We start from the raw sequence: 23,227 nt of genomic DNA, 5'->3' as shown, positions 1-23,227 counted from the left end.
GTTCAATCCCATACGCCCTTGCGTTACGTTGTTTGTGCTGCTTTCGATACGAACTGTATGTGCGCAAGCAGTCAACTGGTGGGAAGATATAGCGTATCGTTGATTGTCTGGAGAAGTCTGCAGGCTAGTTGTAAATAATGCCCAAGTATTACGAGGATAAAGAGGACGACAACAAAGCATGCTCCGGTGTGAGAGAGGACTTCAAGTCATGCCTCCTTCAACATGATTGCGTCCTCAAGGTAGGTCGGACGAGTGTTACGCAGTTGGTGTGATACAGCCCTTTGGGGAAAAAACACTGCCCGTGAAAAACAAAATATGTTTCAGTGCGGCGTTGGCTAGGGTCCTACTACTTAATTGTCTTTACATTTCTTCAACCCCTGCTCTACGCGGTTTGATCAGCTGAATCGAGCTGCCTGGTCTGTAGATCAGGGAGTTTGGAACTGTCGGTGAGAACATGAAGAGCTTCCTATCTCACCTTTACAGTATCAGCCCCCTTTGCCCGCTATGGCAGTCAAGTGTGTAGTTCAGTCACAGACTGGGATTACACAAAATGGGACAAACATCCCATAGGAGCCTTGCTCGGGGTTTTATTAAAATATTCTTTGCCAAAAAGTGTGTGCAGGGGTGAATCAATGTGTTCCCTTTTAGCAATTAATATAAAGAAGGGGCAGTGACCAGAAATCTTACTACCACAAGGCCCTGCTGAGCCCAGTGAACAGTCCCCTCAGCAAGATGCTCCTGAATTTCACTGTCACAAACCAACCTCAGGACAGCACTGCTAGAACCACATGAACCACCAAACCACTGCCTGACCCACCGCAACACACAACCAAACACAACACAAACCAAAATGCTACCAGACCCTAAACGGACAACAGATACTAGCTGATTACTGACCAGTGACCAGAAACGGCAAAGAGAAACAACTCTGAAGATGTACAGGCTCAGTCACAACAGCCTGGCCGTAGCTGCAGACAGAGCAGGGAGAAGAGGCTTTGATCCCACTGCCAGCAGGGGGAAATGGAGACAGAGGTGCTGGTTTTGCTGCACTGTGGGGAAAACCTCTGGCATTAGACAAACATTCTACCCTAAAATAACAAACCTAATCCCAGAATTCCCCCACCTGCCAGAATCAGAACTGCTCTCGATCCTGTTGGGAGAGGAAACTCAATGAAGCTGCAGTCCAGTATGTTTAATGTTTATTGTTGCTTTATTAGCCCTCTACAATTTCTTGCATTAGGAATTCGTCTTTTTGCATACCCCAGCTTGCTCTCCATGAGACACACAGACAGGGAGAGAAGCTTGGGGTCAGAGCGCAGGGACAGCCATTGTACAGCACCCCTGGAGCAGTTGGGGTTAAGGGCCTTGCTCAGGGGCCCAATGGAGTAGGATTCCTCTGCCGGCTGTGGGATTTGAACCTTCCAGTCACAGGCACAGATCCTTAGCCACAGAGCCACCGCTCTGCCCATGTGATCTCCTGTCGCCCTCCCAAACTGTCAGATTAAATTGAATTGCTTACCCTCTATTCTACCAACTCAGAATTTTCTAGAACTTCATACTGTTAACAAATGAACATTTGTTTTGACTATGATAAATAACTCCTGCATTGTCAGTGTCTGTGAAACAAGGAACTAAATAGAATTGTTTTGAATATTTTTACCGCATACAGCTTGTCGTTTTTAATCTCATGTAAGTAATCAATGTTTTCATTGTATTAACACACAAATATGTTAGGGTGTTGAATCTAGTTTCCAGTTATGTAAAGTGTTATTGTTTCTCTTTTTACAGATCTAATGATGGGTTTTATTGTATATTTTGTAGAGTAAATTTTTCTTAGAATATTGCCTGCAGTCTTTGTTACATGATCTTCAATCTCAGCTTTTAGCAGCAGGATAAAAAATAAATTCTACAAAATCTGCCAGTTAGAGACAGCATCTAGATCCTGTCTCCTTGTTGCAGGACGGAAAGAGTGCCAGGCAGTGTCTGAAGGAAGGTCACTGCAGAGCTCTTCAAGTGTCCTTCTTCGAATGTAAAAGATCCATGGTAAGTGACTCAGCGCAACAGCTGCTGTTCACCACTAGGGGCCGCTTAAGCCTTCCTAATTTCAGTATCCGTGAATGAACGCTTCACATTATCAACGTTACACAAGACTGTGTATTATGTAATTACATAATATTAATAGTAATAGTACATAATAGTATTAGCATTTTGTCTAATATTGTGTAATCCACTCTCAAATCTTGATTTGAAAACATTTTAAAAACTGTGTTGAAAAGGGGTCAGCGACAGCATATTCTCAGTACAGTGTGTACAATGTATTCCAATTCATAAATTGTACAGAAAACAGACACGAACTATTAGTAGAGAAATACCATTAAATATGTTGATGTGGAGTACAGTACAGGATTTACATTTTAAATTTTTAACGTGCTCAATAAGGTCTTTCGGTCTTCATTTTTATATATCCATACAGTTCTTCTGAATTCCCTTTGTTTTTCCCCTTCCTTGCCCTTGTTCCTCTCCTGTTTGTAATGCATTATGAAGGGAGCAAAGCACATTCGCCCAGACTGCATTTCTATTTGATTTAATTTTTTTTGCGGTTTTGGCTGACATGTAACTTCCTTCACCCATGCAAGGCTTAGGTTTGAGCATCTAAGGTTTGGTTAAGAATATGAGTGAAAGAGTGCAGTTAATTGGCTTCAGTAACATGGCTGGGTGGGTGTTCTAAACTCCCACAACCCCTGCCATGTTCACAGCATTCAGGTTCCATTTAGAAATATTCACTTGAAAAGCGTGTGCGCCTTGTTGGTTAAGTTTTGGATATCCTTAGAACTAGGTGACTGCTTTTTCAAGGCACTATACATATAACACCTAAAAGATAAACCCCAGTTTACCATGTGTGCCTGCAACATATTGTGCTAATTGTTAATTGGTTAATGGCCGTTTCGGTTTTCCTAGGTGGACGCTCGGTCGAGATTCAGGGGCAGGAAGGGATACTGAAGTGGAGGCTCAGCCATCACGATCTGTCGGGAAAGACGATACAGCAAGACTCATTTCATACATCAATAAAGCAGTATGTTTGCACAACTGTATCCCTTCATTTTTATAATAACGAAGACAAGCCAAGGAAAATCAAGATGCATTATGGGTGAAGACTAAATGTGTTGAGCATCTCATGTAGTCGACTCCCCTGCGGTTTAGTAAGGAAGAGAACTTCATAGGCACGTTAAAGATCCGGGACTACAGTTTGTTCTTTGAGAACAGGGGGGTAACTTCTTGATGAATGGAACAAGTTATCCAGCCCTGCCGTCAAAACCGATACCCTGGCTTCTTTCAAGGAACAGCTGGATGAGATCCTCACAACAGTTAACGGCTAACCTCCAAATGGACCTACTGTGTCTCCAAGATGGTTCATATCTCTGAATCAGTCCATCCACTTCTACAACTAGGAGACACTGGGTTTAAAACCTAGTTTATTATCTACATACCTTATCAGCAGAAGGGAAGTATTTGAACATTGATTAGTTTTTCTCCAGGAATGTGGTTGTCTTACTCCAAAATTTGGGATTTAATTTAAAAATCACTCAGTTTCATTTTTCCTATGCTTCCCTTGTAAATGTAATTATTTTATTGTTTTTTAAGTTTGACAAATAAAATTGACACAAAGTGTGGAATTTGTTCATCACAAATGTAGTGGTCTTGGTGTGAATGTGTGTCTGTGGACTGTGGGAAGAAACTAGAGCACCTGAAAGAAACCCATTTGAACATGGGGAGAACATACAAACTCCACACAGACAGTACTGTATGTCTGGAATTGAGCCCAGGGTCCAGGTTAAGACATTATTAAGATAGAACAGGGTTTTGCTCCTTGCAATTTATTTCATGACCTGGGTTAAGGTATAATGTTATTCAAAGGTATCATTACTTTTTTGCAGATTAATTTAGATGAGTAGTCTGATTTTGAAATAGTATCAATCGGTCCACTAATCAGTGTTTGTTACGTCACTGCTTTTTTTAAAAAGATCGTATTTACTCAGTGTAATGCAAATAACCAGACGGGATTTGTTTGTACAATATTGTTACAAATGCGGGGAGTTATGAAAAGAAAATCAATTGACCGAGTGGTTTATTTTTAATAATTAAAATAATCATAACCCACAACTTGTGATTTCTGCTAGAATATACCCTAGCTGTTAATATAGAGGCACCATAATTCTTTCTCTGGCACTGCTTTGGTGAAAAGAGTAATAATTCAGACATACTTGGTTAAACAACTGTTTATTAACAATAACAGTGAGACTGCATTTCAAGTATTTGGACTACCACAATACTTACCACTATCTTGTTTTTCAAACGACCATGAAGTAGGGGCTCTCTCCTGGTGCAAGAGAATTCTTTTCAAGTTACAACTTCTCCTCTCTTCTTTCTTATGGTCTGGCCTTTTTTCAATTTTTCTCTCCTCTGATCTGATCCTATGATATCCTAGTGTATTTCTGGACTTTTGATTGATTGGTAAATTTAATCATTTACCAAAGTAAACTCTGGATCACAGACTCTGGATCCCTACAGACTGTTTCTGCAAATATCACCACTGCTTTGAACCTGGAAATGTTTACAGTGCCTGATGGTACACACATTATCTAGATTCTTGGACACCTCCATTGCCACCTACCTCAGCTTCTAATATTAACAGATTTTAAAATTGTGTAGAACATTTTTGATCAAATCTGCTAGTTCATTTTACATTAAAGGCCCCCAAGACCAACGTGCCTTGCTTTTGGAAAATTCTGAAATATGCTTTTTTGTACAGCATGATTAATTTTGAGTTTACATCAAAACTCTTTACGATTTTGGTTTCTCCCTGCTATAAACCTGTGTAGCATATTCTGTCTGTGACATACTCGAGTTGTGGAATTTAGTAATGCATTAGCTAAACAAACAGCCTGTGTTTTTTTTTTGCCTGTTTGTGCAAGGAAGGTGAGTTTTTTATGTAAAAATTTAAGACATTCCTGCTAGTCTTTAAATTACCAGCTTTTAAAACAGCAGAAACACTTGGAAGTTATTCGGAAAAGGGAAATCTGGTAATGTAAGGCTGCAGGACTGCTTTTTCCCTTGTTTAATTGACAGCTCATCTGTTCTAGATTTTTTTAGAAATTCAGATTTTGATTTAGAGCAGGGCAGCTCCTCTACCAGCTCTTCCACTCCGCACCATTGCCGTGCTTTGATGGAACTGCTGTAGTGATCCAGTTTCATCAATTATTAAGGACGTGGTTGTACTGGCGTTGTGTAATGGAGTGGATCAGAGGGTGTGCAGGCAGAGGATCTCCGATGTAGCTACCCATAAAAACCTCCTGGACTGGTGACCCCTGGATCAAGAAATAAAGATGAAGGAAGCCCAAAAATAATCTGAAAAGTTCAGTGATGCCCAGGGCAAAGCTAGAAAAATTATTTGTCTCAATTATGGGCAACAAGTGTCTCTTAATTTAATAGAAATCGGGATTCAGCTGCAGATTATAACAGCAGTCTCTTCACTTATTTATAGGAAATGAGAACACTTGGTGACAACGTATTCAAATATCATTTTTTGTAAGGGTATCAAAACTGGAATGACTGGAAATAAACTTACAACACCAACTCCAAATATTTTTAAATATTATGAGATCCCAAAAAATATTTTATTCACACTTCAATGCAATTTACAAAAATAGAAATGATTTTATAACACACGAGACAGCAGTTCAGTGTCTGAACATAATAATTCAGTTGCCTTATGTACTGTACATAAAAACCAGGCACCAGGTTTGGATTTGCACCAATATAAGCATGAGATACAAGTACTGTATTCTGATTTCACCAGAACAAAACAAACATAATCCCTTACCAAATTAAAAACTGCCATGAGTCTATCATGCAGATTTTTAAAAATCTGGACCCATCATGTACTTTTCAATTTTTATAACCTCCTAGTTTGAGACTGCCCATTGTTTATCAGCTTGAATTGCTGCTGTAACCCCTGTACTGCCTGTACTGGGAAAACTGAGGCCTGGGCTCCCCTGACACCCAGGTGACACCACAGGCTATGAGTTCTGCAGTGCCCCATGGAAGAGGTGCCACAGCCTGCAGCATCCTGCTGACAGTGCTGGAGGATTAGGGCCTGCTTGGACTATCCCAGGATTTGGTGTTGCTCCCCAGACTGAAGGTGCTTTGGCTGATTAGATCAGCCAGCCTTGCTGCTACACAGCCAAGTTGCAGCTACTGCCTGGCGAAACCTGGTCTCGGTCAGCTAATTACATGACAGACTGGAACTAGTGACATCTGAACTATAACACAGGACTGGGACTTCCAAGTCACTGAAGAGCCCAGGCTTCGCCTTTTGGGCCATATTACACATTGAAATTCATAACACCATAAAGACTTTGGCAGGAAGCACAGAAACAAACTGTAACTCAGGCCCATCATTGGTACATTTTGCTCAAGTAAAACTGTGATGCAACTATGTATGTTTTACCTTATGTACAGTAGCATGTCTTTTAACAGTCCTTCAGCCCCGTCATACAGCATAATGTGCTTTAACCCACTTCAAGTTATCGGATTCCCATATATTAAGTCTCTTCCATGATCAAACAAGGTCATAAGGGTTATAATACTCTTACTTAGTGCTTTATGATTGTCTGCCCTCATCAGACAGTTCCGAAGTTTTTTTAGAGTGAAACTGGCACTGTCCTAGAGATCAAATTCTTCCCAGTTTGTCTTTAGGCTCAATATCATATAGTGCATTATTGTATGGTGTTATATAAGCCAGAGGTTCCCAATGCTTGTCCTGGAGGTTCAAACAACTCATGCTTTTCATTCCATCTGACCTGTATGACCTAACTGAAGCCTTAATTCATCTAGGAAGAAGCTTGATTAGAACACTTGTACATTTTCATTTTTCTACTCAAACGGTTACATTTAATCCAACTATTAAATCGGGCTGAATTAGTAACTGAGCTCAGCTGGAACACAAACCAGCAGTTTGGATGTGGACCTCCAGGACTAGGATTGAGAAACCCTGATCTAGGCTTAAGGGTCCAAATCCTGAGGCAAACTGCAGACACACTATCCCACAATCAACACCTTTAAATAATTTACACATATGTAGAAAAAGGCGTCTTTTCCTGCGGTGAAAAAGGCATGTGGCAATTTTGAAACTATAACTCTTCCTGCATGTGTTGTATGCGTTAGCAGTCAAAGTCACAAAGAGGGTACTAGTGTTTCTCGGAGACATATCCTGTTTCTGTGCTCTGTACACCATGAACAGAAAGATGCTTTATCACGTTTTCTCCAGTCTCTGTGTCTCGGGCACAGTCCGACTCAGTCTCGGCACTCTCTGCCTGACACTGAGGCTGCCTTCGGCACCGCACCAGCTTCCGGTAAAGTCCCGCTACCAGGAAAATGACAGCAATCACTGCAAAGTAGCTGGCGTAGATCAGGAACTGGAAACGAAAGGACAAAGGAAGGATAAGAATGTAAAACGAAACAGAACACAACAAATTCATGTGAGCCATTTATGACCACAGAGAACTACAGTTTCAAAGTCGTATCATCAAGAAGACTCAATTACATGTTTGGGAAAATTCTGTGACCCCCTCACCACCCAAAAAAAATCAGATATGTTAGTGTTAAAAAGATGTTAGTGTTAGTCTTTTTTGTGTGTTATTTGTGTTAAGTCTGAATTCTAATTCTACATGTTTTAAAACATTTTAGGATTTTCAGCAGGTTTGGATAATTTTTTGTTAAAATACCTTGACGCCACTAATTCTAAGTAAAACGGTGATTAATTGCTGTGCTGAACACAGTCTGCTGCAAGGATACACCAACATTCAGGTGCAATGAGCAATTCTAGGTGATCAGGGACAGTGTTGGGGAGTAAATGTAGATGTGGTTTATGTAATATTTATTTTTAGTGTAATGTTTATTTGTACTTTTTATAAGTGTTTTCAGGTGCAAAACAAATTTCTGAGAATCAAAAGTATTATCGTATCATATAAGTGTTAGAGATCCGGAGAAGGAGAAACAGGAAGAAGCTCCGATAGTACGGTAGTTGCAAAGACGTGTCATGACTCCTCTTCGTGCAAAACATTTTAACTTGCACGGGAAGATTTGCTCAGCGAAGGTTTGCTTTTGCGTTACCTGGGCAAAGATGTCCAATCCCAGGCCACTGGAGTCCACAACGATGACAGTCAGCACTGTCTGCAACGCAAGGGCAATGAACGTGTTCACCCCAAACACCAGGGCATAGCGCTCCATGCTGAGGTTTACTGCAATCTGATACCTGTATGGGAAAAGAGAGCTATTTACATGAGCGGGGGATTTTTCCTGCACTGCAGTCAAGTAATTAAACACATTTATGGGTGTCTGGGTCTGCAATTTTGTTTCCATCCCAGAGAGTTTAATGAACTGTATAAAGCCAACAACAAACACTGGACATTTCATAGTTGTTACCTGAACTAAAATCAAATTAAAAAGCAGTGGTTTTTGCTTCTCTTGTTCGATTAACACAAGAGCTCGCAGTTCGCAAATCCACAAATCCCTGTGGTTGTGCAAACGTAAGGATCCTTTTCAGGGACATAGCAAGGTTTTCCAAATTCCCCACACCCCTGTGCAATCAAGTCCACCCTCTTCTCAGGCCTTCTCCATTGACAGCTGTGGTAGAGCGATCCTGAACAAGTGCATTGAATTCTGAAGCAGAAATGTCATTTTAAAATTGAAACAGCATGCGATACTCCTGATGAAGGCTTAATAATGCACTGCACCATTTTAACAACCCTTGACTTAAATTCTGCACTTGTCCAGACCGCATCTGTAACATGGTGCACAACATCAGAAAGGAGCGTGGACAACAGACATACTCACGTGGCAATAGTGATCAGCAGCATATATGTAGCCCGGAAGACAATGTAGGAAGAGTAGCACACCCACACATTCCTGACAGTGTCCATGAGGTACACAGCCACGGCAATGACCACCGAGAAGCTGCAGAGGGCCAGCTCTCCCCACGCTGCCCAGGGGATTTTCACATAGCCCACCCCAAAGGCTGCCGCCGCACCTGGGAGACAAGAGACCGCCGATTAGCACTCCGACGCCCAGCAGCTCCAAGCACAGAGACCTTCAGCGAACCGGCCTTCAGTCGAGAGGTTGCCTTGGTTATGCCGCCGAAAAGGCCATCTTTCACAAGAAGGGTGTCTTGAGACTCGGCTTCCGCACAGTCATCCAAAACACAGGATTGAAAGGTGTAAGGGAAACTTTAAAGAAGCCAATCTTTGCCCACAACCTTTTTAAGGATTCTATAAACGTTTCCGTTACTAAGAGAATTGAAAAACAGGTGTGAACAGCAGTTGCAACTTGTGTCTACTTCTGCAAGAGGTGCCCCAGTCTTACCCTACAGAGCAGCACAAGCCAGCCTGACCACAGTAACAGCCAGGTAGTGAGCAGCAGGAAGCACTTTGAGCTCTTAAGAGGGTGGCTGGGATCAGGCAGGGGCAGGACATTTTACAACCCGTTAAGGATTCAGCTGTTTCACAAGAGTGCACCGCCCAGTCAGAGTCAGCCCTTAATACCAGGTCTGGTGTTAATATTCTGATTCCGCTCGTTGTCCATCTGTAGTATCCTTAACGAGGCTAATCCTCAGTACCAGTTCTATTGTTTGTACAATTTTTCTGCCTATCGTCCATCTATACTCATAGTACTGTCCCTAAAGGTACCAGTACAAGTTCTATGGTTAGCACTCTGATGTTGGTAATCTGTACTGTACCTAATAAGGTTGATATAGTTTCCACATAGCCATTGTAGATCTCAAAGTCTTGTGAGGGCAGGACTCTCTCCCACAGAGCCTGGGCATAGTTGATCACCTGGTAGTAGCCACAGGTGGACAGCGCCCACCAAACGGACCAGCACAGCAGAGTTTGCGAGGAATAGCACTGCAGGAAGTCCCGCCACACGGTCCTCAGTACCTCGGACACACCCTTGCCCCCAGCTCGGCTAGCCTCTCCTTCCTGTGTTAAAACACAAGAAAACTCAGTCTGCTGAAAAGCACTGGGTTCTGACTAGTCAAGGACTGAGATGCAGAGAGATGGCTGCAAGTTAACAGTCATGAGTTATTACCGGGAAAGTACAGTATCGATGTTGCTGCAACACTGCAGCACTTTTAACAATGGAAGGATTATGTATGTAATTTGACACGTTTAATACTTAAAGAGAGAACAGAGTCAGACCCTTCAGAATTCAATAAATGTGCTGCAATGCAGAAAAACGTGTTATTCAAGGTAATCTGGAATATCTTAAATCTTAAACCTGCTGGAGAGGAGGTCAAGCTACAGGTCAATGCACAGAAAGAAGCATTTCTAGCTGAACTGCCACACTTCCTCACAAGAAAGATTCTTGTTCTAAATAGGAGAAGAAAGTTAAAACCAGACTAAGACTCACAGCCGTCCAAGGATGATGATGATGATAATGGTATCTCTAGGAATAAATAAGCTGATAAGCAAAAGTCAGTATCAATCGATTGTGTGGTGACATCAAAAGCAATCAAAAACAAACGTAAAGAGCCTCTGATTGCACTGCTGTACAAGGCACCAAAGGAAGACACACTGGCACAGAGAACATTCAAAAACCAAAAAAAATCGATTTTTTAGGAAAACCATGAAGAAATGTGTTACTATCAACATATTCCCATGTAAGAAATGAAGTAACAACAACTCTGCTTTCCTCACCTACAGAAACGACACTCAGCCCCCTGGAACAATTGGTCCTCAATCACATCAAATGTTGCCTTCCTCACGTGGAAAAGAAAATTGCTGTACTCGCAATACCTCAATCTGTTTCTCACAATACACAGATTATACATGGTACCTTATGTTAATTTGTTTGGGATCTCACTGATGAATTCTCTTACTGAAACATGCTGTGCTACATACTGAGAGACCCCTTTCAAGAAATCCCTTTTGGTTTCAACAAACAGAGGCTGAAGTATTTAGCATCTGCAGTAACAGAACTGCAAGTCTACTGTACACACTGCTGGACTAGATCCACTGAGTAATGGATACTTATGAGATTGATCTGTTAATTTAGTTAGCTAATCAAAAACAGATCTCATTTGTTTTTAGAGACCTCGATAGAGCCTAGTTCAAAATCAGAACCCATGCTGTAGGCCTGTTCAAGCGCTCAAGGTCACCTGCCGATTACAGAAATAAAAATCTTAGTTTAAAACAAAAAGGCAAAGAGTTGGCAGATCTGAACGGCCACAAACTAGCTTTGATTTTATTAGCTGGGCCCAAACAAGACTTAACAGGAAAGGCAGCTCTTACCCCGTCCGGCAGAGGACAGCTCTTAGGATTCAGCGGCTCCTTCGACTCAGGATCCTCCTGCTCGGTTCTGTACAGTTCTCCCAGAGGCACTGCTGGGGCTTGCTCGACCCTGGCCTCCTTGCCAGGACGACCGGGGAGCTGATGGAAAAATAAGCTCCTGCTGGCTACTGGAAGAAACCACGGAGCTAGAAAAGCCACGATCATGCACACCAAAGTCACAATGTTCAGATACAGTAAGCGGATCTGCGCCGTGGACACCAGGACCTGCCCGGTGAGGGAGCCCACAGCAGACCCCACCAGCGTGATGCTCCTGCAGTAACCGGTCACCCGCTGGTACCGCGCAGACTCCACCACGCTGTAGATGTAAGAGTAGTAGGCGATCTCTGCTGCTGTGGCGAGCCCGTAGAAGAACTCCAGGATCTGCATGCACAGCACGCCCTGGGCCTGGACCAGCATCACGTAGGTGACGACGAAGCTGGCCCCCTGCAGGATGATCACGGCCTTGTAGCGAAGATAGTCGGTGGCCAGGAAGACTGGGAACAGCAGGACCAGGTAGGAGTAGGTCCATACTGGGTAAATCTTGTTGACTACCTGCAAAATAAAAACAAGCCAGTAAGGGGCGAGCCGACAAACATAAGAGAGCTTCTCAATGACAAGAGGCCATTCAGCCTGTTTGGCAGATCGTAGTTAATTGATCTCAGGATCTCATACAGCCGTTTCTCGGAAAACGACAACAAGCAAACAAACTGACTGACGGGAGGTAATGTGAAAGCCACAAGCTAGGAGTGGAAACAGTGACACACAGGCGTAGCCATCAGAGAGGGTGATATTTATATTGTTTCCAGTCTGTGTCAGGACTGTCTTATATTTTTCTCATTCGGTTTAAGAGGGATTTGTAAGTAAAGCAAAAGTTGCCCAAGTGCCGCTGAAATGTCATTAAGGCTGGTTTAATCTCAAAAGGGATTAACACACAGGTGCCAAAGGTATAGGAACTGAGCTTATTAAAATTCCACGTGGCATTAATGATTTAGAGCCTTCGTCGCTCAGTCCTGCTCCTGAAGGACCCCTGAAGGAGTCTGCTGTTTTCTATCCCAGCTGGACCCTTAACCCCCCAGTGCTAAATTCTTTTCAATCTTCCATTTGGGGGTCCTTTTTTTACATCTGCTTTCAGCTATTAATAGAGTGCACAAGATTTGAAATTTGTACAAAACATTGGCTATTTAGTACATTTTCAGGATTGCCTACATTCAGGTGTGCGAGTTGAATATACCCAACTGGACTGAAGAAAAAGAAAAAGCAATGAAACACTGAGAGAGTATCTGATAGTCTGTTTATCCCCAGTTAATCACCTAACTGAGCAAACCGAGGAGATATACATAACGTTCAGTGTAGTGAAATTGCTGAAAATAATGCACTCTAAGTAAGATTTTTTTTTAAACCAAGGGACTAAGTGCAGAAAGTCTAAAGCAGCAAGCAGCTCAGTTACAGGTACCAATTTGCACATGTGCTTGAAGACACAGCCGGAATATAAAGCAGACACACACCAGGGCATCACTGCCCTAACTCAAACGGGATAATGAAGGACATCATGAGATCACATTCTGCTCTTGGATATCGGTAGTAACTCTCTCTTTTAAAGAAATGTCATAGTTTCTTCGCTCTCAATACAACACTCGACCGACAACTAGACAATAACATGATGCAATGCTCAAGTGTATTTCCGCAAGACATCTGAAGAGTGTAATGCATTGCAATTCTGAAGCCTACAGTATATCTGCAATTCATGATCTACAGCCTTTTCTTCCAACCCCTGTGAATAACCACGATGTGTAAAATGGTTTAGAAGTTTGTTAAATCTTGTCCTCAACCCCAATGTCATTAGAATTCCTATATTGCCAAATGAAAAAAAATACTCCGTGAAGGCTGACCTTTTTCTGAAATAGCTAACTTCTTTGCAGACGTATTCTTAATCCTAAATTTGGCATCGTCTTTAAGGTACTACCTCCACACGATAATAATTCATAATTCATCCGAGATTCCAACACCACCTACCTCTTTCTCAGTCAGGTTTTTATCAGGTCCCATTAGAAATGCTGTCAGGAAAGGCTCTGAAGGTCTCAGACTTGAGAAAAATCCGTAAAAACACAACAGGATTGTGGGGCAAAGCCATGTTTCAGACATTTCCAAAAACCGTATGACCTTCCTGTGCTGCAACGCGTGTGATCCAGCTAACCTGGCGCCGGAAAATGACAGCACCAATAGCTCTCCACACACAGGGGGTGTGTGCTATCGTAACCGCTTCTGGATGACGGCATTGGTCACTTTCTTGTTGCGCACACACCCGCAGATCTGCATGTCGTTACGTTCTTCGGGGCGCCTTTGCCTGACATCACGCAGCAGTTTTACAGCTGCGAGAGACAGGTGTCGTCGTCGTCTCTAATTCAGTACAATATGGTGTTGTTAGTGTGTTACAGACCACTAAATGAAGATGTTATAATTCAATACTCTACATACTGAAATTAAAATTTTACGTATAAAAGAAGAAGTAGTTTTTACAGGACACCTCAACTTTCACCTGAGCTACTGTACTTTCCAAAGGGAGCTACTGTAGATATGCTGAAAGATTAATCTCAGATCTTAATCAAGAAAGATTAAGTAACCTTTCTTGTGGTCTTAATAGTTGTCAATGGAGTTGAATCAAATAGGATGAATACTATTGTACTGGATATGGTTCCATCTTTTACTCTGCTGCTACTGCATTCTTTATAAATAAACACAGGTGAAAGATGCAGCTGTCAAGAGACTGATGATACATCTTTCTAGGTTAGTATAATACAGGGAATATACTGTATAATATAAATATATGAGAAATAAACTTATTACTACAGTATGCGTAACAACAAAAATCACAAAGCATTTCCTAAAACACTCATGAATAGAGTTACACATGCTTATCTATTCATGAATATTTTAGGGAAATGAAGTACATGGACTTTAGGTGTTGATTACACATTTTTACCATTGTTTTGATTGATTTCTCTTTCTGACTGACATTACTTTGACTGTTACATAAGCACTAAATCATATTTCAGTAGGGAGAGAGTGGTTTGGGCACAGGTGATGAGGTGATTTAGCCTGTTGCTTTTTTCAGTGATACTACTATGTAGCACGGTCTTATCAGAGCACTGGAGTGACCTCATAGCCAAAATGTATTAGATTGTTGATTCCTTTACCCTCAGCATTATTACTGTCTTGTGTCCGGAGTTTGTCAGATCTCTGAGCTAAACAAGGCTGGGTCTGGTCAGTACTGGGGTGGGAGACCACCAAGGAATTCCAGGTTGTGGCTGCAAGTACTGTAGTGTTTGTGGACCAGTATGCTCTTTCCCTCTGGAACAGAATTTCCAAACTAGTACCTCACCATGGGGACAAGAAGGCACTGGGCTGTAGGATGAGAAGTTAATCCCAGGTCCTCACTACTTAGTCATTAACAAACCCAAGGGACATGGACACTAATACCAGAGTGAAATTTAGTCACACTCCACTCCACAATCCCAAAAGTGGACATGAATATCTGCAATAAATCATGAGCAACCAGCTGAATGCAGAACAATGAAATGTCTTTTACAGAACCATACTTTTTGTGTTGCTTTCCGACATTGTTTCCCCAGAATGCCCTTCTAAATGTAAGCTCGGTGTCTCCTGAAACAGTATTTTCAGAATTAAATAATAATTATAGGTGATTATTTCAAATAAGTTAGAAGTGCTGACTGTTGCTGTTTGTTACTGCAATATAATTGCTTGCAACAATCTCAGCATCATGATATTAACATGACAGGAAAAACTATCTGTAGAATCAAAGCCAGAAAATGAAGATAATGGGGCAACGTATCTCCTACTCAGATCAGAGCGCACACAAGTTGCCTTATCTACAGTAAGTAACTGTTCAGAAAATTATGAAATTCACTCTGTGTTGGGCAATGTGTTTCAAAATGTGTGAAAGGAAAAAAAGAATGAATTATTTCTTAGAAATTCTTTGTCGTCTGTTTCACATTATTTTACCAAGAGATGATTCGCTTTTGTAAATAAGGGTAGAAAAAACTAATTAATAGCTCACTTTAGAAAAATAAGAGAGAACAGGACAGGTACACAGAGGAGGCACCTCCAGTCTCCACTTACTGTATGCAAGAGCTGGGCAATTTTAAACACACCCGGACAAACAATGGAAAACCTTTTTGCATAGTAACTTTATCAATTTCCCCCTTTGTTTAGCTCATACTGTATGCTTAACTTTAATTTACAAATCAGTCAAAATCAAATAATGTTGTATATCAAGACAGCAATAAAACAAATAGGCTGACCACACACTGCCAATGATTAAACTGATAAACATTTTATATAAAATATTTTACACCAGATTTCTCTTTTTACATAATCTTACTTAAAGTTCATTTTATAAAGTATAAAACAGGACACATTTCCTGTGATACACTTGAGCAAAAACATTTAGAACAGTTAAATTAAAATGTAACATTTTTTTCCTGGTATTAAGAGAAGCTTCCGTTTCTGTAAAATTTAACATCTCGAATAACCTGCACAGTCATCTCGGTTTTCTCACTCAAAGTCACATCCTAACAGCTCCATTCTTAGGGTGATACTGTTGTTCCATGTTTTAGGGACAATTCGAATGAATCTTGCAAATATTGGAGGATAAATATAGTTTTTTACATGGCCATTGTTGTCCGTGTTTCCAATAAAAATCTGCAAAGGAAAACAGAAAACATGCAACTGTGAGGCGAAACCATGCAAACTGCCTGGCTTTTAAAAGTGGAATAGAGATATTCCTTTCTGCACTTAATTCGGAAAAGACGTTTTCATTTATTTTCTCACTAAAAAAAAACCACAAAGCAAAATTACTGAAACAAAAAACATCAATAAAAATGTTACTTGTTTAGTTACTCTACATCCAGTTAACCGGTAACATAATGACTGAACTTCCTCAGACATTTGACACAATAACACTTATAAAACATTTATGCTTCCTGCTTATAAGCATGACTAAATTTAATCTGGACTTCATTTCTACTCGTCTTGTGTTACTAGAAATATCAATATGGGACTATATTTTCCTAACTACTTTGGTATACATTAACTGGGATTGCATTCTTACAGTCCAATATTGATGAAAAGCACTGCAGATACCGTGTGATCTCTTAGGCAAGAACACAGTACCCTGAAGGAAATGGCCGAAATTAACGGCTGTTCTTCATACAGTAAGTGCACACTGAGAAAGAGTACCTTTTCTGCCACCTGGGTATCGTCCGAGTACGTTTTCCAGGAGCTCCCGTTATCGCTGTACTGGAGGGAATATGTCTGGACGTACATCTCTTTCCCTAAAGATTTGGCACCTTGAGTGATGATTCCAGTAATCTTTTTAATTTCCTTCAGTTCCACCTGGAGCCACTGGAATACGTTGTTTGACTGTGGAAATTATTTATAAAAAACAATTAAAATACGACAACTGGCTGATGATCCATCCTGTCTTGAAATTCTGTAAAGGAGTGAAAAACGAGAATGGACAGGGGGCAACAGAGCAGATATGAAACATAAATCAGAAGATGCGCTGCTGCAAATTCAACACAACTATTTCAAAAGTTACAAGCACGTTATTTTTTACAGGAGCAAGACATCAACCTCATTTCACTCATGTTTCTTCCCATGGCGCAGTTTACACTGTCCAAACACTGCCATCTACTGTCCAGTTCTGTCAGTGCACATTGATCAGAGTAAGTGATCCCAAAGCTTCATTATAGAGAGTGTCAGCGGTGGCCTTCCTGGTTTTCTGTTTTTTTATTTTCTAACGTGTCCTCTTGGAATGAGGCTGCAAACCCCAGGTGTCATTGTGTTACGCCGGGCCCGTAGATGGAAAGAAAAAGGGCATGGCAAAGTAATTGTCCTCAGAGACCGATTGGGGGTGAAGATTACAGAGTTTATTGTGTGATTGGGTGATAGCAATGCAGTAATGGGAAGCAGAAGGAGAACGACAGGAGGCTGAGATGCACAGGGGAAGCAGAAGGAGAACGGCAGGAAGCTGAGATGCGCAGGGGAAGCAGAAGGAGAACAGCAGGAGATGCGCAGGGGAAGCAGAAGGAGAACGGCAGGCAGCTGAGATGCGCAGGGGAAGCAGTCGGATCTGGGCTGGAGACAGGAGGGGATGATAGATAGTTAGTGAGCGGTAGTGTTGCAAACAGAAACAACTGTAAGTAACTCCTGGAAAACCTGAAACAAAGGCCAAACACACACTCTTCAGGAATGGTTCCTCAGGGTTTAAATAGTTATGCGAGGTTCTTAACAAGGTTGATAAGCCCGGCCTGATCTCGTTAGCGAGGGCCCTGATGAGCTCCTTGCACGGGTGGAATGCGGCCTGGTGATTGAGGTGGCTGATGCAGGAGCACTGGAGCCTCGTCAGGGCCGAACACATCGCGCACAGAAGTCTTACAAAAACCCATGTCGGTGACAGACACCTTGTCTTCTCAGGACGTTTTTAACAATTTGCAGTCATTCAAGAGAAGAAACTCAGAGCTTGGGGTGACAGAAATACCTTTGCCCTCCAGGCGTTGACGTTTCCTTGGTTATTCAGCCGAGCGAACGAGGGCTGCCACATCCCCTTCAACCAGTTGGAGTAGACAGAGCTGGCTGTTATCATGTCGTTAGGGATGTCTCCGCTTTCCATTCCCAAGGGAATGGAACATCCTGCAAAATACCAGCCAGCTCTCAGCCATCAGTGTCACGAACCGTATTCCCGCGCGCACCTCTCGCCGTCAACACCTGCGCACTAGTTAAGCTATTATCACTTCTCATGTCTTTCCCTATTTATACCCTCCCACTCCTCTCAGTCCCCGGTCACTGTTGACATCAACTTTTGACTTTCTCTTTTGCGCGTACCTTTCTGACCTGACTTCTGGATACCCGACCCTGTTCAATCTCTGGCCTTGACTTCCGTCTCAGTCTAGTGTCTTTTGGATTTGGATACCTTTCTGACCTGACTTCTGGATACCTGACCCTGTTCAATCTCTGGCCTTGACTTCCGTCTCAGTCTAGCGTCTTTTGGATTTGGATACCTTTCTGACCTGACTTCTGGATACCTGACCCTGTTCAATCTCTGGCCTTGACTTCTGTCTCAGTCTAGCGTCTTTTGGATTTGGATACTCTCGACCTGACACTCCGGAAACCAGACCAAGCCTTCCTACCTCGACCTCGTATTCTGCCTTTCGATCCTGGGATTTGGACGCCAAACTCATTCAAACTACTCTCTCAGCACCGCATAGGGTCCGACCAGTTATTCTCACACGTCCCTAGTGACAACATTGACAATCAGCGCAGCTTTCATTACATTCCTTGATCTACAAATTACTAGAGCAAAGCGTCGTCTCTGGCCCATATTAATCATTCTTGAGTTTAACACTAAGATAAACCCGTTAGATAGATCCAGTCATTTAGTAATGCTTTAGGCCCTATGGCCACTTAAACAGTGGATTCCTTCTTTATTATACTAGATGTTTGTGTTCTTATTCATCCTTTTTAATGAGTGTTTATTGTTGTGCAGCGTAATCTAGCAGTTAAGGACAGTCTTTTAGGAGAGAGTCAGCATTAGCGTTAGTGCTAAATTCTCCAACACAGATGACTGTGGCATCCTTGAACAAGGTCAGCTGGGCTGTGGAAAAAGGGGTTTCAGATGTTACAGGAGGAGTATAAAGTACTAGTGTTCCATCTGGTGCGGGAATCCTGCAGTCAGTTCACAAAGCTCTGTGGAAACTATTCACCTGCTTTGAGAAACTATCAGGATGCAGGTCAGCTGTCAGTGGAAACCAAAGCTTTTCACTCACAGAGTATTCACAGACAGAGAGTGAGAAGATACCTCCATTTCATTACAGTTGCCCATGCTCTTAACTATGGCTCTAATGTGCTAAAATGCAGTCTCAGCCTCAATCTTGTGTTTAAATTAGGCAACAGAGTGACAATCTGTTCTGAGCATCCCAAATGGCTCAACTGGTATAAAGGTGCTCACTTGAACACAGGCTGAGCTCTACGATAGTGGGTTTGAGCCTGAATCATGTCACTAGCTGACTGCCTAGGATTCCCCAAGCAGTGTGAGGTTAGTCAGCCAGCGCTCTCAACAACACAGAGACCCGTGAAGCCTTCCAGGCACTTGCAGGCATGAGGTTCTGCAGGTGAGGGACATGCCTCTCCTCCAGTCAGCACTGATTTACCAGTATGAGGTGGTGGCACCTGTGATGTGTTAAAAGACAATTGGCTGTAAGGTGGGTGGGTGGGAGGAATCTGCCTACACTTTTTCAATGTTCCCTGTGGGCGGTCACAGGGTTCAAACCTGAGAACTGATGCGTGAGAAACACAGAACTGTCTATTCCAAAATGAGTGGGAATAAAACAAAAAAGATCTGGCAATTCTGAATGTATAAAAAGTCTCGACCTAACCGGAGAGTCTAGTCTTGCTCTATATGCCTTTCAACTCTCTTCATTATAATCCTAACTTAATCCACAGTCTTATAAGATTCACAGGAATACAGTTGTTTATTTTACGCATTTGTAAAACTCAATTTAGAAACAAAACAGCTATGTATTTCTTATTCTTGTATCATAATTTGAGAAAAACATTATCAAGACTGCAGGACCAACAGCTCATGTCCATGAGCCATCAGAGATGCCAAGTGTCTTCAGACACTGTAACAGGAATAAAACATGTTATTAGCTACTAACATGTACATGATTGGTCTCATGCTGTGAACAACCTCTCCTTTGTTTCCTAGGTGATTATTATTTTTTGTAAATACAAGGAGCAACACGTCTGTGGACTAAAGGCCAAGCAGTTCACATCATCAGGTCACTCACCGTCCAGCTCACAGCCGTAGAACTCCATCCGCACAGTGGGCATGCCGTAAGACTCCACCGGGTGCAGCCGGACCAGCCGCGCGATAATGGGAGGGTAAAACACGTTTTCCTTCACATTGTAGGAATTTTGGTTTCCTTCAAAGGTCTTGAGTGACAGAGAGGGAGAAGATTTCATTATGGTGGCCCATGCTCTCTTTTACATCTGTAAGATGGTGTAGAAAATGTGCTTTCAGCCACAGTTTTGTGCTCCCATTGGGTGACACAAATGGCAGTCTGTATTATTTTGACTTGGTGTTCATTTTGCTCCTGAGCCCGAGGTAAGCTATGAATCACACACAAGAAATTCTGCTTTGTAGATTTACATTGTGCTGAGTCTTGTAGCGCACATAGAATTTGGAATAGATGACAGAAAAAAAGAGGAGAGGACTTGAATCATAGCATTTTACTATTCTAATAAATAATAAAATGACACTTGGGACAAGGGTATTATTATTAGGGTGTAAATCTTCACAGTGTGGCAAAGTACTGTGTACTATTATACGTACTATACGTACTATTATAAGTACTATTATATGCGAAAAGATAATTCCTAATGCAAGAAATTGTAAGGGTTAATAAAGTGCTGTTAAAGTATAGGGCATAGTTTTATTATTATGGAGCAAGGCTGTGGCTAATTCTCTGCTGCCTTGTCACTAAGACTGTAGTTCATTAAGTCCATCAGGGTTTATATGAACTACATTTCCCAGGTGATCATGGGATGATACTTCCTTGGATGGAATAAACTCTGTGTTTTCAGTTAAAGTTTGTTTTCAGTGTATATAAGTTCGCAGTCTATTGTTTGAGACTGTGCAGAATGCTGATTTTGCCATCTGACTCTCTTCTTGGGGAAGGGTGCTTTTCTTGTGGTAGAAGAAGATGAAGGTTTTAAAAACCTTAAGATTTGATCAACTTAATCTGAACATTTTTTCTAACATAATACAAATGAGGACAATGGATGAGCCTCTGGGCAAAATATATGTAGGAAACCAAAAGAAGAGGATTTTGATTTTGGGGGGCTTTTTTTTTCTTTTAGTCTTTGAATTATGTGCTCTTTCAGTGCTGCGGAGTACTTGCAACTACTGCATTAAAAATGGAAACAAAAGCTGAAAGTCGGCAAATTGAATATCTCTGAACAGGTAGAACATAAACAGACACTGAATGAAGTTCACTGAGGAGCTGTTCGCACCATTCTAAAGGAGTCACTCCTGCCTTTGTAGTAGATCCACTTCCTCTTGTCCGTGCTGTAGGAGATTAAGTACTTCTCCACATAGTAGGAGCTGAAGAGCTGCTTTGCTCCCTGTGTGGCTATTTTACTGATCACCACTGGCCTCTGAAAATCCACCTGTAGTTCACAAGGAAAACCCCAATCACACACAGAGGGAGGAGGTTGTAAAGTCAGTCGGCCTGTTCACACAACAGTAACGTGAAAGTTGTCCACTATGGAGCTGAGAAATGCTCTAGGGAGAGACATGGGACCAATGGAAACCTAAGGCAGTACCTGCTGTACATCAGCTCTGTGTGCCCTTCCACTCTATACTGTATATTGGCCTTGTAATGTGTCGGTGCAGACAGCTCACAGATGAGAAACAGAGCTCATATGAGCCTGTTTTGGTGATGTAATCCTCTAGAAACTAAGACAGTGTATGGAATCCTCCTGTAGTAGGAGACTACTGTGTGTATACTCTGAGCTGGCCTCCACACAATTCCAGCAGGGGGCAGGGCTCCACGTCGCCGATACACAAAGCCGCCCTGTGTCTGCTCTCAGTATTCATGAGAATGCTCTCTCTAAGGTCCCATGTATCAGATGTCACAGTCCATAATGGAAAGTTCTCACGTTAAGGTTTTTTGACTAGTTGGACTAACTTTATTAGCATCCTGATTGCATTTAAAATATAAATTCTGATACACGAACGGCAAAAATACATTTGCAGACAAGTTGCAGAGAAATGCCATTCCTCCAGAAAACACCTCCTTTAGATCAATTTTAAAGCCATAGACTTCATATGTTTGTCACTGCCTTCACACAGTAGGCCAGCTCAGTTTTCAAACCTTGCACCTCTCCTGCAAAATGTTCTTCCAAAGACTTTGGCATCCAGGAAGAATGAAACTGTTCCAAGAGGGGGACGAAAGAGCACGAGCACTTCCCAATAAAGTCCAAAGTAGTATTGAAAGTAGCAGTCACTGTTGTGTACAAATCATAAAAATCTGTTAAGTTCTTACATTTTTTACTTACTGCATCATTGACTGGTTTATCTGTGTTTTATTCCATTTTTTCTCAAACAAAGCAATCCTCCCTGTTTCGGGGAGATTGTTTGAATGTGAACACTGTACCCTAGGGTAAAACTGCCTTCTCGTTAACCCGCCTGCCTCTCACCACACAGCGACTGTCCATACCTGGATCCAGAGTGAGTTAGCCGTGTTCTCGTCAACACTCCAGGCGTTGTATTTGCCTGTGTTGTGAAGTCTTGCTAAATGGGGCTTCCAGTCCCCTTTGGAGACAGCAAGAGAGATGTTGGTTTGCGTTCAACAGCCAAGGCCCAGGAGACTCATTCTCAATCTTCATTATTGGAGCACGCACATTGCGCAATACTGAGTCTAAACAACAGTTTGTTAATATCCTGAGTTACTGTGGAACCATTTAACAGCTCCCTACAGTGGACCAGATTGAGAACAGTGAGGACAACAAGTTTAGATTCCATCCAGCAAAAAATGTTTTCTTGATTCCGTGTACAAGAGTAATTGGGGGATGAAATATTGACCAGGAGTTTATAAATCTTCTTTGCATTGTCATTCACTTCTGTGCATCGTGTTTTTACTACATATGTTTCTCTCAGGCATTAGCACTGCAGAAATCATCTGACAAGACATCGATGCAGCCATGACCTTTGTGATAATATTGTAGCAGCTGTACAGAAATTAGTGTTTTTTTTCTTGCTA

The 23,227-nt window shown here is 41.9% G+C and overlaps 3 protein-coding genes across 3 annotated transcripts in view; 1 reads left to right on the top strand and 2 right to left on the bottom strand.

Annotated features, from left to right (window-relative positions):
* Nucleotides 1–6: 6 nt before the first annotated feature.
* coa5 (cytochrome C oxidase assembly factor 5) lies at nt 7–3,689 on the top strand. Its single transcript, XM_088605692.1, has 3 exons — nt 7–239; nt 1,960–2,043; nt 2,959–3,689. Exons 1-3 carry the CDS (start codon nt 138–140, stop codon nt 2,998–3,000), a joined length of 228 nt encoding a protein of 75 aa, XP_088461818.1. The 5' UTR covers nt 7–137; the 3' UTR covers nt 3,001–3,689.
* A 1,952-nt stretch (nt 3,690–5,641) lies between these two features.
* slc19a2 (solute carrier family 19 member 2) lies at nt 5,642–13,604 on the bottom strand. Its single transcript, XM_088605680.1, has 6 exons — nt 13,398–13,604; nt 11,346–11,936; nt 9,794–10,034; nt 8,896–9,088; nt 8,173–8,314; nt 5,642–7,475 (listed from the first exon to the last, which is right to left on the bottom strand). Exons 1-6 carry the CDS (start codon nt 13,524–13,526, stop codon nt 7,248–7,250), a joined length of 1,524 nt encoding a protein of 507 aa, XP_088461806.1. The 5' UTR covers nt 13,527–13,604; the 3' UTR covers nt 5,642–7,247.
* Nucleotides 13,605–15,570: 1,966 nt separating this feature from the next.
* Nucleotides 15,571–23,227, bottom strand: part of f5 (coagulation factor V) — a 35,259-nt gene continuing 27,602 nt past the window's right edge. Inside the window, exons 20-25 of the mRNA XM_088605665.1 lie at nt 22,685–22,779; nt 21,477–21,632; nt 20,252–20,396; nt 17,944–18,095; nt 16,641–16,823; nt 15,571–16,103 (exon numbers count right to left, since the gene is read on the bottom strand). Coding sequence (XP_088461791.1) covers nt 15,957–16,103; nt 16,641–16,823; nt 17,944–18,095; nt 20,252–20,396; nt 21,477–21,632; nt 22,685–22,779 — 878 coding nt within the window. The 3' untranslated portion in view covers nt 15,571–15,956. The remainder of the gene's footprint in view (nt 16,104–16,640; nt 16,824–17,943; nt 18,096–20,251; nt 20,397–21,476; nt 21,633–22,684; nt 22,780–23,227) is intronic.

The sequence above is a fragment of the Lepisosteus platostomus genome, chromosome 2 (assembly GCF_059453375.1).
Source record: "Lepisosteus platostomus isolate fLepPlt1 chromosome 2, fLepPlt1.hap1, whole genome shotgun sequence".
Lineage (NCBI taxonomy): Eukaryota > Metazoa > Chordata > Actinopteri > Semionotiformes > Lepisosteidae > Lepisosteus > Lepisosteus platostomus.
The sequence above is the reverse complement of the archived record's forward strand: the minus strand, read 5'-3'. Positions and strand labels throughout refer to the sequence as shown.

Coding starts and splice junctions, on each gene's coding strand:
- slc19a2 (XM_088605680.1), bottom strand. CDS start 13,526: ATGTCTGAAACATGGCTTTGCCCCACAATCCTGTTGTGTTTTTACGGA. Junction 11,937..13,397: donor AAAACCTGACTGAGAAAGAG/GTAGGTGGTGTT, acceptor TTTATTTTGCAG/GTAGTCAACAAGATTTACCC. Junction 9,089..9,793: donor AACTATATCAACCTTATTAG/GTACAGTACAGA, acceptor CTTGTCTCCCAG/GTGCGGCGGCAGCCTTTGGG.
- coa5 (XM_088605692.1), top strand. CDS start 138: ATGCCCAAGTATTACGAGGATAAAGAGGACGACAACAAAGCATGCTCC. Junction 240..1,959: donor AACATGATTGCGTCCTCAAG/GTAGGTCGGACG, acceptor TCCTTGTTGCAG/GACGGAAAGAGTGCCAGGCA. Junction 2,044..2,958: donor TCGAATGTAAAAGATCCATG/GTAAGTGACTCA, acceptor CGGTTTTCCTAG/GTGGACGCTCGGTCGAGATT.